Source organism: Camelus bactrianus, chromosome 18, assembly GCF_048773025.1.
Source record: "Camelus bactrianus isolate YW-2024 breed Bactrian camel chromosome 18, ASM4877302v1, whole genome shotgun sequence".
NCBI classification, from domain to species: Eukaryota; Metazoa; Chordata; class Mammalia; order Artiodactyla; family Camelidae; genus Camelus; species Camelus bactrianus.
The window spans coordinates 18217573-18236317 of record NC_133556.1 but is presented as its reverse complement, the minus strand read 5'-3'; the positions used below and the strand labels follow the sequence as shown (position 1 = coordinate 18236317).

Genomic DNA, 18745 nt, shown 5'->3' with positions numbered 1-18745 from the left:
AATTCAGACAGGCTGGCTCCTGGGGTCTGGGCTCTTAGCCTCTAAATTCTTTCTCCCTGCAGACAGACAGCTGCCCTCACTGTGACTGTGTCTATAACAGGAGGCAGCTGATAAGCAAGCAATTAAATGAAGAAGATGGTTTCGGCTTTTGACACATGCCTTCAAGGGAATAAGCAGGTGGAAATGAACAAGCCACTGGGTAGTAACTTCACACAGGGAGGTCAGGGGAGGTCTCAGAGCAGGATGAGGAGAAATCGGTACTTTGAAAGAGATGCTGAGAGAATATTCCAGGCACAAGGAGCAGTGCCCTTGAACTTGGAAACATCTTGGAGTGCCTCTGGAGTGTAATGAACAGCAGGGAGAAAGCCAAGTAGGGCGTTTGCATTTTATTTTATTTTCTGAATGGGGATACTGGGGGTTGAACCCAGGACCTCGTGCATGATAAACATAAGCTCTATCACTGAGATATACCCACCCACTGCATTTTATTCTGTGGCAGCAAGGAGCTTCTGGAAGGTTCTAGCAGGGGGATGCCGTGGGCTGTTTAAAACAATCGTCCTGACGCTGTGCAGGAGGAAAATTGTAAGGGAGCAAGAGTGAAAGCTCTTGCTTTGTGTAAGGGAGCAGAGGCTCCTGCAGGAATCCAGGTGGGAGCGGCTGGTGGCCTGGATGGGGTGGGAGCCTTAGAGATGGATGGAGGTGGGCAGGCCGGAGACCCGTGTCAGAAGGAGAGAGTCGCCGTGATGCCCTGCAGGTCCTCCTTGACGCCGTGAGCTTCCAGGGCAGGACTGTCTTGTCTGTCTCAGTGTCGCCAGCCCGGAGCCAGCCTCAATAAATGTTTGTTGGGTGAAGAAAGGCGGTTTCTTCCTGATTTCCCTTTCACTGTTGAGGACACCAAAGCTCAAAGGTTGAGTAAGTAGCTCACATGTGTCGGGCGGGCAGGGTCAGCTCCCAGATCAGATTTCACAGCCTGCCTGGGACCCACCTTGTTCTGCTGGCGCAGAGGGTGAGACAAAAGATCGAGGAAATGGCTTCCTAATCGGAACATCGGGACAAGTAGCAGCTGACCTCCTGGGGTTATTCTGAGGATTAAAGAGGCGAACGTGCACGAAATCGTGCAGTAAATCTTACAGGAGGGAAGACTTAGAAAGGACAACATTTCCACTGATGTTTCTGCATTTCCGTTGGTGCCCTGAGTCCCATTCCTTCCTGTTTTTAATAAAATAAGAAGACTTTTTTTTTTTTTTAACATTTTTTCAGGGGAGGTAATTAAGTTTGTTCACGTCAATGGAGGTACTGGGGATTGAACCTAGGACCTCGTGCATGCTAGGCAGGCACCCTGGCACTGAGCTCATACCCTCCCCACAAGAAGGCATTTTCAAAGCTATTTCTAATGAAGACCTGAGAACATACACACAGATAGAACAGGGTAGAATGAACTCACATTGACCTGCCACTCATATCCATTAAGCCTGGCGCACATCCTGTCCTGTGCTGTTTATGCTACAGCAAATCCCAGACATCATAGTCTTTGATCTGTACGGTGTTCAGAATGTATCTATGAGCGAGAGAGACTTTCCCCTTAACAGAACTGCAATACCATTATCCTACTTGGGAAAGAAAATGGACAATGATTTCTCAATCCCATCAACCATCAGTCAATGTCAGGCTTTTGTGTGTGTGTATGTGTGTGTGTTTGTACTGTATTACAGCTTTTTTTAAAAATTGAAGGACAGTCAATGTCATATTTTTTTGTTGGCTTGTTTGAATCAGGATCCAGTTAGTCCGCACACTGTAACTGTAACCACATCTTTGAAGTTTCTTTCAATCTGTAGGTTGCCTCCCTTCCCCTCTCACCATTTATCCATTGAAGAAACTGGGTTATGTATCCTGTGGAGTCTGGGTTTTGCAGGCTGACTTTCTGTGGTGCTTTTGACCTTGTTCCTCTGTCTCTAGTATTTGCTGTAAACGGTAGAGACAGGTGCTCGAGCCTGTTCAAGGCTGGGGTTTGTTGTTGTTGTTTTGTTTGTTTGTGGGTAAGGTCACTTCCCAGGCAGGCTGTCCATCAGAACACACCCGGCATTGGTCACCACTGGTGCACGTTGTCCAAAACCATTTATTCATTGAGAGTGCAAAGTGCGACCCTCAGTTGTGTCAGTCCCTCTTCAGTTATTAGCCAGATGAAACCAGAACTCTTTTAACAGCCATTTTGCAAAAAAAAAAAAAAAACAAAAAAAAAAACAAAAAAAAAAACAAAAAGGTGAAGGGAGCCATAGATTAAAAGAGATTTAAAAGGCATATCTAAGCAATTACGTGACAATGACATTTGATCCCAATTTAAACAAATAAATTGTAAAACCAAAATTGACCTTTATGAGATAATATAAGCTGAATATTAAGAATTTTTATAGTTATTTTTAATATAGTAATACTTTTTTTTGAGAGTTCTTTTAGAGATACATATAGAAATGTTTACAAATAAGATTATGATGTCTGAGATTCGATTCAAAGTAGCACAGGAGGGAGAGTGGGAGGTGGGTCGAGATGACATATGACTGGCCGCGGGGTGACGATTGTTGAAGCTGCTGGTGGGCTTCATTCTCTCGACTTTTTATGTTTGTGAAGTTCCATATTAACCGAATTTTTTAACACCTTTATTGTGGTGTGACTCCTGTACAGTAAACTATACATATTTCAGATGTACAATTTGATGAATTTTGATAGATGTATACACCCATGAAACCACCACCACAATCAAGATAGCTGACATTTCCATCACTCCCCAAAGAGGTGCAATTTTTGAATTCCCAATTTATCCTTTCCCACTCTCTTTACCTCCTGGTAACCATAAGTTTGTTCTCTATGTCTGTGTGTCTGTTTCTGTTTTGTAGATAAGTTCATTTGTGTCCTTTTTTTAAATTCCACATATGAGTGATATCATATGGTATTTTTCTTTCTCTTTCTGGCTGGCTTCACTTAGAATGACAATCTCCGTGTCCATCTATGTTGCTGCAAATGGCATTATTTTATTCTTTTTTATGGCAGAGTAGTATTCCATTCTGTATACATATACACCACATCTTCTTTATCCAGTCATCTGTCAATGGACATCAACTGAATTTTCTGAAGCTATATTATGCTATCATTACTTCCATGAGCATCCTTATGCAAACATTTTGTGTTGTTCTTGAATTATTTCCTCAGGAAACGTTGCCATGACGTGAGGCAGGACCCTAGATAGGGCCCTTCACACCTCGTTTTGAAGTGCTCTCTTTCCCGGCGGCCTCTGCTTGCACCCTCTCCTGATCCAGCCTCCCTGCCCAACCCCCCATCTCTGTCCACTTCCCTCTTTACCTGAGTTCCCAAGGTCCCCTGTCTGGATCCTGCCAGCTCCTTGGAGTAAACACTGCCTGGAGCTGCCCCCTCTCTCTTACGATCTGTTATTTCCCTGTTGCCGCTGTAACAAATGACCACAAACTGGGTGGCTTAAAACAACAGAAATGTACTCTTTCACAGAGGAGGTGAGACGTCGGAAATCAAGGCATTAGCAGGACCAGGCTCCCTCCAAAGGCTCCGGGCGAGAATCCTTTCTTGCCTTGTCTAACATGTGATGGGCCCACGTGTTCCTGGACTGCTGTCTGCGTGACCCCAGTCTCTGCCTCCGTCTGCACGTGGCCTTCTCCTCTAGACCTGTGTCTCCTCTTCTGTCTCTTAGAAGGACATTTGTGGTTGGATTTAAGGCCCACGTGGATAATCCAGGCTGATCTCATCTCAAGATCCTTAATTACATCTGCAAACACCAAATAAGGTCACATTCACAGGTCCCTGGGGCTAGGACGTGGACATACCTCTTTTGGGGGCCACTCTTCAATCCACTTCATGGCTTACAGGACCCCGTACGTGAGACAAATGAAAACATCAAATAAGCTTCTTTTTCATAATCTATGGTTAAGCCAGAGGGTCTAAGCTCCAACCCCAGAGAGACTCCGTCCACCCCTCTTTTGCAAGGGAGTCTGGGGATCTCCTCTCTGGCAGGTGCGTGGGCGCAGGGGGATGGACAGACTGACCTGTTGCTCACCTGTCCTTTCCTGAGCCTCCCTGAGCAGTAGGCTCACAGACCCCCTCTGCCACGAGCCCTGGGTGGCATGGTCAGGGGAGGCACGGCTGGGGTGCAGGTGGGCTCTGACCCCCAGCTGATGGTGGTTTTTCCAGGAACTTCACACCCATCTTCCACCCTGATTATGGCAACTGTTATATCTTCAACTGGGGCATGACCGAGAAGGCCCTCCTTTCATCCAACCCTGGAGCTGAGTTTGGTAAGTCTTGGTTTGTCCTGGGGCCAGAGTTTGAGGCTTTAAGTCCTATCATGTGAGGCTGAAAGACCGAATTAACCATCAGCTGTCGAGGGGCAGGACCGAGGTCAGAGGGAGGAGGCACGTGGAGGAGCAGCCGTGGGGCAGGGGGCAGATGGCTTCTCAGTCCCCTCACCCAACACTTGTAAATCCCTGGGGTGGTGACTGGTGCGCCCATTTTGCTGATGAGAAAAGTGAGGAAGCAGTCAGTGTAGTGGTCGGGAGTGCAGGCTTTTGTGACCAGGTGGAATCCCAGCTGGACTGTTTACGCCCCTGGTGAGCCTGAGCTGAGACTTAACTTCCCAAAGCCTTCGTTTCCCGTATGGTACAGAGCAGAGTGCAGAGTATACATGTGGTCGAACTATCGTGACCTAATGCAGGTAAACCGCTCAGCACAGGCTTGGCAAGGAGCATGTGCTCAATATATGCGGATATTTGAAGTTTTAAATAACTTTGCCCAAGATCACACAATCAGCCCAGGCAGAGCCCTTGCTCTCAGCCTCGTTTCTGTGCAATTCTTGAGCAAGACAGACAGAGGTTGAAGCAGTGATTGGAGGTGAGGAAGTGGGGAGGGGGTGAGGGCAGAGGCTGCGTCTCAGGAGAGAGGCTGGTGGACTCAGCTCAGCTGTGACTCTGGGGCTGTGAGCTGGGCACAGGGACAATGAGGGGAGCAAAGCCTTCCTCCCCCGTTAGGTTCTGACCTCCCCAGCCACCAAGAGGCAGTGTCAAAAAAAAAAAAAAGAGGCGGTGTCATTCAGCAACTGTCAGAACTGCTGGTCAAGAGGGTCGCGTGTGGGCTGCTTGCCCTTCACCCGCCCCTGTGCCCTTGAAGACACTGTATCACAGAGGTGCCAGTCACCTCACTTTACAAGGGAAGATGATTAAGATCAAGGAGACTGGCTGCCTGTTTGGAAGTTCCTCAACTCCCACTTCCTCACTGGGTGGCCTCAGACAAGTCCCTTCACCTCTTTGTGCCTCCGTTTCCTCATCTGTAAAGTGGGGACAATAATAGTACCTACCTCATATGCCTCTTGTGAGCACCAGTGAGATCGTGTAGATAAAGCCCTTAGCCTGGTACTCAGCATGCAGCAGGTGCTCAATAGATGCTCACCACCTTGTCCTAACCACCAGCCCTGTCCCATGGCGCATAAAACATTGGGCCTGGTCTCTGCCCTCAAGAAGGGACCAGTCGAATGGGGAAGGAAGACAGATAATAAAAGAAGAACCTCAAGAGGGAGGCAGGTACTTGGAAGGAACGTTCCAGGGCCAGGAGAGCATATAACAAAGAACCTGAGACCCAGACTCAGTAGTCAGGGAGGGCTTCTGGAGGAAGTGACACGTGGGCTGAGATCTGAAGGAAGACCAGGAGTTTCTAGGTGAAAGATGAGGGTGGAGATAGCATTCCACAGTGAGGGAACGGCATTTGCGAAAGGGAACAGCATTTGCAAAAGGGAACAGCATTTGCAAAGGCCCAACAGCAGGAAGGAGCATGGATGCTCAGGGGATTAAATGGAGAGAATGAGGACCCGTGTGGTTTGAGGTGGGGCCAGCTGTGCTGTGCCCCCAGATCTACCTGCCACATGGAAAAGAGATCATGGGGGCAGGGTGGGGGGTACAAGGAGCCCAGTGAGGAGACCATGGTGGCTTGGGCTAGGTTGGCGGCCTTAGAGGCAGCGAGAAATCTGGATTCTCATAAAGAGGAGCCGGCTTCCTGTGCAGACCCTGGAGATCCCCTTGGCTGGAGGGGGCTTGGACAAGTGGGTGGTGGGTCTCCCTGCAGCCTGGGGGAGGGCGCTCAGGGAGCCCTCGGCCTCCTGTTCCCCTCAGGCCTAAAGCTGATCCTGGACATGGGCCAGGAAGACTATGTGCCCTTCCTCACGTCCACGGCCGGCGCCCGGCTGATGCTGCACGAGCAAAGGTCGTACCCCTTCATCAAAGACGAGGGCATCTACGCCATGTCGGGGACGGAGACGTCCATCGGGGTGATGGTGGTACGGCCGCAGCCCAAGGGCGGCCCGCTCGCCCGGAGTCCACCTCCCATGGTCTGAGAGGAGGGGACCCGGGCCTTCCCCAGCCCTGCGCCTCCTCACCGGCCACACCTGCCGTGCCTTCTGGTTGGAACCCCACCCCGGCCAGCCATGCTCTGGACCTGCTGGGCCCTCGGCCTCCATCCACTCTCAGCATCCCCTAGGCCCGCAAGCTCGGTGGGCGGGGGGACGGGGAGGCTTCAGGGGGTGACCAGGGCCCCCACAGACCACCTCTCACACAGGACAGGCTGCAGCGCAAGGGCGAGCCTTACAGCCAGTGCACCGTGAACGGCTCCGATGTCCCCATCCGAAACCTCTACAGCCACTACAACACGACCTACTCCATCCAGGTGGGACATCTCCCTGGCCTGAAGCCTGAGGGTGCTGGGCAAGCTGGTGCCCGCAGGGCGGGCTCTGGTGGATCTTCGTAACCACAGAGTGCCGGGGAGCTGGGGAGCCATTCTAGTCCTGGTTGTCACCAGGGTCCGGGGACCTCTTGCCCCACTTGGCAGGTGTGCCCTTGGGGGTGCCCAGAGTGCTAGAGATCTCACTCTGGAGTCTCCCAAGAAGAGCCCTGTGTGTGTTAAGGGTTAACATAGATTACACCATCATTTGGTCCTTTCAGTACTCCTACGAAGCAGTAAGATACTAACAATTAGTATATTATTAGTATAGTAACAATATTAATTATTAATTATTATTGTTAATGCTTATTAATAGCATTTATTATAAGAATTATTAACATACTAAATATATATATAGTTTGTGTATATATATGTGTGTGTATATATATATACACACACACACACACATATAAAGTCATTTAATCCTCACAACAACCCTGAGCTGTAGATACCAGGAATGAGGTAACTGGGATTTACGGACCCCAGTCCAAAATGCCTCATCGATGTACCTGAGGAGTCCCGCCTTATGTCTGGCTTTAAACCTCCTTGCTGCAGCTGGGGGCTCCCCTCTTGTCTTGATCTCCAAGGTCAGCCCGGGAGGCCTGGCCTCAAACCTGACCCCAGTGGAAAGGACAGGCTGAATCTTTGCAAAGGTGACAAAGGTGACCACTTGCTGCCACTGTCTCTGCCAGCCCAGTCTGCTTTGGAGGATAAGGAAACCGAGGCTTAACAAGGGGGCAGCCTGGTGCCTGCCCCTGTTCTGAGAGCCCCGAGCAGGGGATGGTTTTCTCTTTTGCCTTAGTCACAGGAATCCACCCTCCCCTGTGCCCACCTGCCTGCCCACTCTGTCCCGCTGACCCCGTGCGCCCCGTACTCTGACTCTCCTGTCTGGAGGGGCTTCTGCCTGCGACGGAGGACTCAAGGAATCTCCCAGCCTCTGAGGGGTAGATGGACAGACAGGGCTGCACAGGGAGGTGGGGAGCACAGAGAAGGAGGCCACGGAGGCACCAGGCCCAGCCCTGGAGAGCTCATTCCAGAGAAACCTCAGTTCTTGCTTTGTCCAGGGCAGGCATCTCTCTGGCCAGAGACCTTGGCAAAGACCCAGGCCCTGGTCAGTTGCTCTGGCCACCCGCCCCCGCCCCACCCTGCCCCACCCTGTCTCACCTTGCCTCAGCCTCAGTCAGGCCCCAGAGAGGACTCCTACTTTCCAGGAGGTCCGGGAGAATGTGAGACACTTGCCTGAGGTCAGAGCTCCTCTTCTGACCCCACTGCCCCCCACCTCGCCCCCCCACTCACCCCTCCCGGCTGTGCCATTTCATCGGCCACCGCCCCCACCTCCTCCTGCAGGGAGCCCACAGGATGTGGACAGGATGTGTTAGCCTGGGAAGGAGCGGGCAGGAGGGGCGGTCGAGCAGACGTGGGCTCCGTGGCTGAGCCTGGAGCTGAGCCTGGCGGGTGGGGCAGCTCTGGGGTGGGAGTCGGGAGTCTCCAGAGGCTGGACTTGGGAACCTAGACAGTGGAGACGTGAGGAACAGCAGCTTCCAGTGCCCAGCGGCAAGCTGACTTCCCCGCCTTACCCGATAGGAGCTGCCAGAGTAAACTGGGGCTCGGGGACAAAGACCGGCCCCGCGACACATAGCTCCTTTCTGAGTGGACTGAAACCAGGTCCAAGTGACCTGAAAACCCAGTAAGAGCAGAGTCACCACATCCAGCCCTGGGGGTGCTGCGTCCACCCTTCTCCCTACCCGCATCCCAACCAGGGGACATTCTGTAGAATATCACTTCCTCTTCCATCGCACTGAGCATTCAGAGATCACCTTGCCTTCCCTGAGGGTTTCCCTCTGGGAAGAAGGAACACGGAGCAAGCCTGCCTGTCTTCCCTTCTGGGCCCTTCCATGTACCCGGGATCAGGAGGCTGCTGCTCCCGGAGCAGGAGCTCCCTGAGAGTTAGTTTCAGTGTTGGAACAAGCCACCCCTCCCCACGTCATCTGGGGGGCCCCGACTCTGAAAGGTGAGGTCAGGGGGCATCCTCAGAGAGCTGCGGCCCAGCCAGTCTCTGTGGGGTTCAGGGCCGGGGCAGGACAGCCCCCACAACTGCGGGGCGCAGCTCGGCCACCTCACCATTGCTTCTCAGCGGGAGGGGCATCCCCTCCCCCAGCCCCCCAGCTCCCTGGGCCCTTGCCCTGGGGGCTGGGGCGGGGACCTCACCGGTCACATCTCATTCTCTGTACACCCCCACCCCAGGCCTGTATTCGCTCCTGCTTCCAAGACCACATGATCACCAACTGCAGCTGTGGCCACTACCTGTACCCACTGCCCCGCGGGGAGAAATACTGCAGCAACAGGGAGTTCCCAGACTGGGGTGAGTGGGGAGCCCCCCAGCAGGGAGCCGGGGCCCACAGAGGCTCTGACCGCAAGGGAGGGGCAGGGCTCCACGCCCTCAGCAGGGCCCAGGGGTGCCCAGGCCAGCTCCTCAGTCCACAGCCCCTCTCACCCTGGCTCCCCGCTACTCCTTGATTCCATAAAGCATATGCTTGAAACGTGTATGTTTGGGGGAGAATCTGTACTTAAGGCCTGAAGTGCCAGGAAGAGGAGCCCCTGCTGGGCTCACGGCTGAGCTGGAGTCCAGGCCAGAGTCTAAACACCAGTGGGCGTGTGGGTGTTGTTGGTGGCAGAGAGGCCCATAACCTCTTAAAACTACCAAAATGTGTGGACGAGGGGGGAAAACGTTATCCCTTCCGATCACCCATCCCTTTCCATAAGGCCCCATTGCCCCAGCCCACCCCCTACCCTCGGGCCAGGGTTGGGGTGACAAGAGAGTGGCCCAGGGCCAGGAGGGCAGGGGGCAGCCGGAGGCTCAACGCACAAGCCCTGCTCAGAGTCTCTCCCCACCACCCCCTCCTGCTCAGCCTACTGCTACTCAGCCCTGCGCACGAGCCTGGCGCAGAGGGAGTCCTGCATCGACGTCTGTAAGGAGTCCTGCAAGTGAGTGCGGCCTGGAGCCTCGGGCGGGCGGCGGGGCGTGCGGGGACAGCAACTGGCCGCCTCCTCTCTTCCAGTGACACCCAGTACAAGATGACCGTCTCCATGGCCGACTGGCCTTCTGAGGCCTCTGAGGTAAGCCAGCCGCGTGGCCGAGCCCCCGGCTGCCCAGCGTTGGGCCGGAGGCAGGGCTGGGCGTGTCTGCCAGCCGTTTGGAACTTGAGAGAGTTCCTTCCACTTCCTTCCACCAGTGTCCCCCCAGGCACTGTGCAGGGGACACGGCAGTGAGCGAGAGACAGTCCTTTGCTTATGCAGCTTACATTCTAGTTGAAGAGACAGGCAATCTATAGAAGTGAGATCATTTCAAGGTGTGGTAAAGGCTGTACAGGAAGGAAACAGGATGATGAGAGTAACTGGGGGAAACCACGTTAGAGAGGGTGGTCAGGGAAGACCTCCCAAAAAGGTGACATTGAGTTCAAACTGGAGGATGGGGCGAGCCTGCCTGGGTGGGCAGGGGAGGAGGCTCCAGGCAGAAGGAACAGCAGGTGCCAGGGCTGGAGGTGGGAAAGAGCTGGTGCAGGGAGACCCCAGTGCCTTCTCCCCAAAACAGCAGCCACGGCGTGCACTGCTCCCTTCCTTTTCCTCACTGTGTCAACACATGGCCCCAGGGGGCTTCAGGAAGATACAGGGCTGTAGTCTGCCTCCAGCGGTAGCAGGGCCCCTGACCGGGAGGGGATGCCGCAGGTACCATATATTTCAGCTGCTTTCTTGGGTTTCAGGACTGGATTTTCCATGTCTTGTCTCAGGAGCGGGACCAAAGCACCAATATCACCTTAAGCAGGTGAGGCTGGAGTCTGGGTGGGGCAGGAAAAGCAGAAAAGAGGAGGAGCCAGAGCCTCCGGGGAGGGGTTTGAACACAGGGCAGCTACTCAGACATCTTCCCACACTGGTCAGATCCAGGCAAATCTAGAGGAGGAAGCACTGGAGTGAGAGAAAGGCCAGCCAAGGGGCTCAGAGCCTGCCACTTCCTAAAGGATGGCCTGTTCTTCCTTCTGTCACCTGTTCACCCCCACTCCACCCATCCATCACCCACCCCCGACCCATCCATCCATCATCCCTCCTTCCAGTCTTCCACTCACCAACCCGTCCATACACACACCAGTCCATCCACCCCTCCACCCATCCGTCTACCCACACATCCATCCATCCATTTATTCCTCCATTGTCCATCCTTCCATTCTTCCACTCATCTGTCCATCCATCCATCTTTCCATCCATTCAACAAAAATACGCATTGAGCACAAGAAAGACACAAGGTTCATACTATCAGGAAGTTCGAGACCAGAGGACAAGAGATATGTGAACAGGGCTTCTGGTGATGAGAGTCTGCACAAGACCCTCCCTGTGGGAGCCCAGCAGGGAAGGAGGCACCTTCTGCCTGAGATAAGGGAGGTGTGTATCAGGAGGTGACACTTGAAGTAACCCTCCAAGGAGGAGGAAGAACTGTTCAGACAAGTAAGAAGAGGCAACGGTGCCGGGCAGAAGCCTAGAGGTAAAAGAGCAGAGGCTTCCTGAGGCCCATCAGGTGCAGGGGGGAAGCCCACTCAGCCCCCTTCTCTGCCCCAGGTCCCCCAACAGAGGGCCAAGGCTTAGGACTCTGTGCAGAGTCTACTCGGAGTGGGGGGGGGGCCCTCAGAGCCGATCCTCAGGTCTGTCTTGGGCCAGAGAATCCTTTAGAAAGCTGGTTTAGACAGCGGCGCACAGGATGGGGGCTGGGTAAAGATGCTCTTTGTGGCCGCAAGGCCTAGAGGGCTCTCATTGGGACCTCACCATGCCTGAGAGAGGCTGTGTAAGAAGCTTGAGCCAGAGGAGGGTGGGGGATGGGGGTGTGTGCCTTGCTGCCTTTCGTGTGTGTGTGTGTGTGTGTGTGTGTGTGTGTGTGTCTGTCTGTGTCTGTCTGTGTCTGTCTGTCTGTCTCGGGAAGAGGGCACCAGCCCCTCCTGCTGCCTCCTGCAGGAAGGGGATTGTCAAGCTCAACATCTACTTCCAAGAATTCAACTATCGCATCATTGAGGAGTCAGCAGCCAATAATGTGAGTGTGGGGGCCCTGCCTGCTGACCCTCCACCCTGCATCCCGAGGGTGGGGTGGGTCCCAAGCCCAACAGAGGAACTGGGAATGTCCCGTAAGCAGTCCCAAATTATTTCCCTGGGCTGAGACCGGCACCCCTTCCCCCTGCCTGGCCAACAACGCCCCCTCATAAAAGCCGCGAGGCTGGGCTTGAGGCAGGAGTTGGTGGCCTGACCCCCACCCCTGCCAGGCCCTCAGTCCCCTGCTCCCCATAGATCGTCTGGCTGCTCTCAAACCTGGGCGGCCAGTTTGGCTTCTGGATGGGGGGCTCAGTACTGTGCCTCATTGAGTTCGGGGAGATCATCATCGACTTTGTGTGGATCACCATCATCAAGCTGGTGGCCCTCGCCAAGAGCCTGCGGCAGCGGCGGGCCCAGGCTCGCTACGCCGGCCCGCCGCCCACCGTGGCCGAGCTGGTGGAGGCCCACACCAACTTCAGCTTCCAGCCTGACGTGGTCACCCCTGGCCCCAGTGCTGAGCCTTATCCTGATGAGCAGCTTCCGCCCATCCCGGGCACCCCGCCCCCCAACTACGACTCCCTGCGTCTGCAGCCACTGGATGTCATTGAGTCGGACACCGAGGGTGATGCCGTCTAGACTCTGCCCCTGCCCATCCCGGGAAGCCCAGGAGTTCAGCCCTGAGCAGCCGAGACCATTGCCCAAGGCCCTGTTTATGATGCCCTCTCCACAGGGCCAGGATGATAGGTGTCCAAGGCCAGAGTCTGTCCCTCTCCGGAGAGGCTAGCAGCCCTGGCCAGTCCCAGTCCTCCATGGGGTTGTGGTGCTGGTTCGGGTGTGGGAGCTGTGTTCTGCGCACAGCCCCAGCCTGATCTGATCCTTGGCCTGGGATGCCCTCAGCCAGGCTTCCAGACCCCGAGCCTCCTCTCCTGAGGCGGGCCACTTCCCTCCCAGTGACAGTCACCGTCTGCCCCCAGGCGGGCATGCTGTGCTATCTGTCCCCAGAATCAGCATTCTTTTCCTTCCTGGCCTGGGCTGACCGAGCGAAAGGGTTTAGTGAGGGCGGCGTTTGTGGAGAGCAGGAGGAGCATCAGGCATCGGGGGCCCTGCCAGGTGGCCCGTGTTCTGTTCTGGAAAGTAAAAGTAGAAAACAACAGAGTCGAGCTTTGTTCTTTGTCCGCCTGGGAAGCCGGAGCGCCCGGATGCCTCTCTCGGGGCGGAAGGGCATCCATACTAACTTGAGAGCAGCAGCCTGGCCGAGGAAAGGCCCAAGCGGGTGATTTTTAAAGTTTCTTTCAAGTTGTCCCTGAAGCAGTGGCCTGATGACTATTTCAGCGTCATCCAACTTACTTCTTTGGGTTGTAAGAACAGAGAAAAAGGGAGGTATGGGGCAGCGGGGAGAAACACTCAAACTGGCTTAAGCAAAAGCATCTCCAGCAACTCGAACGATGTCTCCTCTCTCTCTGCCTTCCCAGGCAGGCTTTCCTTACATTGCGGTAGCAAAAGGCCATTTGCAACACCAAACACACCTCCAGCTTAGCAAACCCAGCTAGGAGAGAGCAACTATTTTCCAGTTGTCTTAGCAAGTTCCCAGGCTGTTCTCTCATTGGTCAGTGGTTGGCTCACATGCCTGTCTCAGAACCAATCAGTGTGCCCAGCTGGTAGGCTGCTGGGATTGGCCAGACCCTGCCCATTCCTGAGACCAGTTAGCCCCCAGCAGAATCACATCATCTGAGGGTGGTGGGGACACAGCTCCTAGGGGTGCCAGATAAAATACAGGCTGTCAAGTTAAATTGGAACTTCAGATAAACACATTAATTTTTCAGTAGAACTATATCCATGTAATGTTGGGGGCATAGTATACTAACAAATCATTCATTGGTTTTCTGAAATTCATATTTAACTGATCTCCCTGTATTTCTCATTGCTAAATGTGGCAACCCCAAGGGCTTCTCCAAGAGAGATCAGGGAGCCGTTATCAAAGAAGAATGAGATCTGGCAGCTGCAGACAGTTGACCTACTGTCACCTGCCAGCCCCGGAGGTGAAGGAGCTCTGGCTTCAGAGCCTGGGTGTCCGTGGGCCCAGCCCAGCTGGTCTAGAACACCTGGGTTCTCAGCCTGGAAGGCAAACAAGCTGTTCTCCCATAAATGCCCACGATGGCACCTGTGGAGGAAGGAGGGGCCTCAGGCTTGGTGCCGCTCCAGCCAAAGGCAGCATTGCTGGTGGTTGAGTGGGGAGGGCGTAGGGGCAGCCGGGTTTCCCAGCTCAGGGCCCAGCAAGTCTGCAGGCTGGAGTCATGATTCTTTTCTTTTTTTTATTGAAGTATAGTTGGTTTACAGTGTTGTGTTAATTTCTGGTGTACAGCATTGTGAATATATATATATATTCCTTTTCATATTCTTTTTCATTATAGGCTATTACAAAGTATTGAATATCATTCCCTGTGCTATACAGTAGGACCTTGCTGTTTATCTATTTTATATATGGTAGTTACTATCTGCACATCCCAAACTCCCATTTTACCCCTCCACACCCCTCTTCTCCCCTGGTAACCATAAGTTTGTTTTCCATGTCTGTGGAGTCACAATTCTTGGTTGTTACCACACTTACTATGATGACTGGGACTTTTATTATTAGCAGTGGTGGTAGTTGTCACTACACTCACTATTATCATTTGTTGTTTTTAAACAATGGCTACATTGTATCAAACCCTTACCACACACCAGGCACCAGGCCAAGTACTTTATAAGTCTTATTTCATTGAATTCTCATAACCACTGAGAAATACGATCATTCCTTTTTACAAATAAATAAATTGATGCTCAGAGGTTAAAGTAAGGTACTAGAATAGATCGATATTTCAGTAAGTGCCAAAGGTGAGACTCCAACTTCATCCTCTTGCTGCCATAAGAATACAGTGGTCATAAGATACCAGTCCCTCAGAGGAGCCCAGGGCTTTCGTTTTTATTATCTCATGTGATGCTATGGGGCAAGCAAAGCAATGATTATTATTTAGCTCCTTTTGCCAGCTCTTTGGTCACAAAGTTAATTTGAGTTGAATTGACTTAAGCTAAAAAGGGAAGTCATTGGGTTCTTATAATTAAAGTCTAGGGATTTCAGGCATGGCTGTATCCAGCGTTTCACCTAGCTCTCGTGGTTTCTCCAGCTACTGGCTTTATTTTCTCCTGTGTTGACATCCCTCTCAGTTTCTCTCCATGTGCTACTCTTCCCCCTACAGCCTCAGACTCCATTCCCTCAGCTCAGCAACCACAGCAGGAAGAAAACTTTTCCCTCACAGTGTCCTAGCAGAAGCCTCGAGAATGAGGCTCGTTCTGAACCGATTACTGCGACTGAGAATGGGAGATGCTGCCTGGCCAGTGCTGGGTATATCTATGGTGGGCAGCCCCTTACAGACTCCCATGAGAGGTTTGGTTCAGAGACATGTTGAAGCAGCAGTGGGAAGGAGTTTCCTGCCCCCAGAGCTGCTTGAAGAAGTCAGATGGGACCAGGCTGACATGCGCGCTGGCTGCCATCCCTCCCTCTCTTGGGGAGTACTGAGGGCTGAGGTGAAGATGGATGATGGCCCCATCTCTGAGCAGGCCCTGGGTCAAGCATTCCTCTCCCCTCCAGCTCCAGAAGAGAAAAAGGCAGTCCTATTTCTAATCTGAGGCCCCATCAGAGCCTTTTAGAGCTGACAAATTAGGCTAGCAGGGCCAAAATTACCCAGAAAATGGCATTCTGTCTCTACTTGCAAAGGGAGGGAAGGTTGAGATGCTGGAGGACTATGAAATTAACACTTACTACGTGCTGTTGCCCCCACTGTATCTCAATGGCTCTTCAAATCACCCTGTGAGTTAGGTACCAATATGACCCGTTTTTCAGATTAGGAAATGAGGCCAGAGAGGTGAAGGACTTTCCCAAGGTCAGCTGGGAGGTGGCGAAGCTGGGACGAAGCCCGTCCCAGTGGCTCTCACCAACACTGGCACAGAGGTCACTGCAAAAAGGTCACTTTAAAACGGCACTTTTCACCTTCCAGGTTTCCAGCTCCCACTTCAAGGCAAAAGCCAGCCTCAACCCCTGCCAGGGACAGTCTGTGATCCACCACGTGAGAAACCAAAATATTTTTCTTGGCGCAGGTTGGCAAGCTGATCCTCTTTCAGGGCTAGCCAAACTGGTTCCAAAGATGTGGGGACAGAGCGTGTGGGAATCCCTAGATGACAGACCCAGAGAGACATGGCCCTGGCAGCCCGGTGGGGGTCGTGGAGAGGCCGCAGGTGCAGCCTGCCACTCTGGAGGGCTGGCACGAGCAGGCTGACCCAGCTGGGATTCGGTGCCGCACCGCAGGCTTCCCGCCCCGGCTGACAGGAGCACAGGCGTCAGAGTCACCGGGCTCGCTCTGAGCTCCAGACCTGCCACAGTGTGGCTGAGTGACTCAGGGCAAGCCCCTTAGACCCCTCTAAACCTCAGTTCCTTTGTGTGTGAAATGGGCATCATATTCCCAGCCTCCAAGGCTGCTGTGAGACATGGATGGGAGACAAGTAAAGCTCACCCGGGCCCAGAACACAGTGCACGTTCAATTCCATTAAAGGACCCTGAGAGAAACAGCTGCCTCCCTTTCTCCCAGTTTGTTCAGGCAGCAAGAAATCCTGGCTGGTCTAAGCCTGGGTTTCTCTACTGGAGGTGATCTGGTTATCACGACTTGGGCAGTACCACCGGCATCCAGTGGGTGGAGGCCAGGGATGCTGCTAAACATCCCACAGGGAACAGAACGGCCCCACGACAGAGCTGTCCAGCCCAGGCATCGGTAGTGCTGAGGCTGCGAAACCCTGGTGGACGCCAGCCCTGTTCCTGAGTTCCCAGCCTCCCTTGCAGCTGGGAGCATGTCCGGCGACCTGGCAGAGCCAATGAGGCTGAGGAGAAAGTCGGCGGGGGTCTCTAAGAAGGCCTTTGCCTCCCGGTGGAGGGAACAAAACTGCTGCTTGGATGCCGTACCTGCAGGTGCAGGAGTCACCCTGCAAGGATGAGGCACCAGGCCCGCAGGGGAAGGTCAAGGTCACAGGAAGGCTGGTCCTGGTCCTAACTCAGTCCAGCCACTACACCACAGCCTGAAGCCACCATCATTTGACTTCCTGTTACTGAGAAAAATTAATTCTGATTTGTTTAAGTTACTCAAATTACATTATTCTGTTCCTTTTAGCCAAGTACAATCTTAACATACAAAAGCTACTGACAGAAAACAAACAAAAAACAACCCAAACCTGACAGCACCTACATCCTACGGGTTTTAAAAAAGGGAAGATGAAAGGCCACAGTCTTCACCACAGCCTGCAGGACCCTCTGTGACCCACCCCTTCCTCTCGGACCCCACCTCCTACTTCTCACTTCCACTGCTGGCCGTGGACGTGGCTGAGGGGTCTGAACACCCCTGGAGCGCCACACATCCTCTGGGCCCGGGGCTGCCCACCCAGCTGTTCCGAGGCTGCAGCCCCCGGTGCCCTCTCCGCCCCCAGCACTAACATCTGGGGTGGTCTTGGTTCACCTCCCAATTCCCCCTCCCTCCCTCTTCCACAGCCTCTTTCCCGGCCACACCCCCAGCGCAGGCAGCACTGCCCGTGGGAAGCACCCAAATATTCACTGAGGAAAGAGGGAAAGAAAACAGCCTTCTTTCATTTCACAGTATGTATTCATTGCATTTGCAAGATCAGATCATTTAAAAAAAATCATCTGAAAATTCCCCTCTAATAAATAATGCACCTCTAATTTACAACTTTTTTTTTTGATTATACAAATGAACCCAGCCTTTTTGAAACAAATTCTGCCAATCTCTGGTGGATATTTAGACCAAATCCATTCTGGAGAGTTCTGTGGCCCTGGAACCCTAGCCCCGGCCCTCTTGCCAGCCGGGTGCCGGGGGTCAGTAGTCCACACTCCGCATGGCGGCCACCGTGGAGGCGAGGCGCCGGGGCAGGCCTTTGCTGACCTGTCTGTAGTCCTCGGGTTTGGTCTTCAGGAGCGTCACGATGTTCTGGAGGGTGCGGGACGGCTGCAGGCCCAGGGCGTCCATCACGTTGATCAGGTAGTCTGTGCAGGTGGGAGCAGACAGGCGTGCCGACAGACTCAGCACCAACGCGATGAGCCCCAAAAGGCCTCCCCACCCCTCCCCTAAGAAATAAGGTGTCCCCCAGGCCCCCACGTGCTGGCTGCCAGGTCTGCCCTCAGCCCGCAGGCCTTGACTCTGAGGGTTTTTCCAAGGGGGTTGAACCTGACTGTGCGCTAGGCCCGATCCTAGGAATTCTAATTCAACAAAGGAGCTGCCAACATCCCCGCCATCTCCATCCCCACCCTCACCACACACTCAGCTCTCCAGCACGACCAGCTGACCTCACCAGAAGCTCTACACTGGGGTCTCCTGGGTTCCCAGCCCTGCTCCCCAGACGACCCCATGGACCACGTGGAAAACCCAAGGGGTCAGGAACACGCGCACTGAAGACTTCGCAGTGGAGCCCTACAGTGAAGGCAAGGACAGTGCCCACATCTCCCAGATAAGCCCTTGGGGTACAAGGTAGAGCCAGATTCCTGAGCCCAGGCTACGTCGATGAGCATCTCCAAGAGAGGGTTGAAGAATCCTGTCCTTCCGAAAAGCAGCCCCACCATTCTAAACACCAGGCAAGCTTGGGCGGCACCGGCCAAGTGGAGGAGAAAACCGAGGCTGGGGTAACCTCGGTGAGTCCTTCCACCTGCGGATGTGGCTAACACCTGTCAGGCAGCACTGTTAAGAGGATGAAGTGGGATAAAGACCATGAAAGCACCTGACATGACATGGGGATCAATAAATGGGTGTTCCTTTCCTTCTTCCTTCCAGGGCGGCTTGGGCCTGGGCGAGGGAGGCATGGC

The 18745-nt window shown here is 53.6% G+C and overlaps 2 protein-coding genes across 3 annotated transcripts in view; one reads left to right on the top strand and one right to left on the bottom strand.

The window, feature by feature from the left end:
* The window catches only part of SCNN1B (sodium channel epithelial 1 subunit beta), a 55468-nt gene extending 42462 nt beyond the window's left edge, over positions 1-13006 (top strand). Inside the window, exons 5-13 of the mRNA XM_074346205.1 lie at positions 4213-4316; positions 6180-6343; positions 6622-6729; positions 9028-9145; positions 9693-9768; positions 9843-9900; positions 10545-10606; positions 11782-11857; positions 12109-13006. Coding sequence (XP_074202306.1) covers positions 4213-4316; positions 6180-6343; positions 6622-6729; positions 9028-9145; positions 9693-9768; positions 9843-9900; positions 10545-10606; positions 11782-11857; positions 12109-12489 — 1147 coding nt within the window. The 3' untranslated portion in view covers positions 12490-13006. The remainder of the gene's footprint in view (positions 1-4212; positions 4317-6179; positions 6344-6621; positions 6730-9027; positions 9146-9692; positions 9769-9842; positions 9901-10544; positions 10607-11781; positions 11858-12108) is intronic.
* A 1145-nt stretch (positions 13007-14151) lies between these two features.
* COG7 (component of oligomeric golgi complex 7) overlaps positions 14152-18745 on the bottom strand; it is a 62580-nt gene continuing 57986 nt past the window's right edge. For both annotated transcript variants that reach the window (XM_010961018.3, XM_074346203.1), the window contains exon 17: positions 14152-17932. In XM_010961018.3, coding sequence (XP_010959320.1) covers positions 17766-17932 — 167 coding nt within the window. In that variant the 3' untranslated portion in view covers positions 14152-17765. The remainder of the gene's footprint in view (positions 17933-18745) is intronic.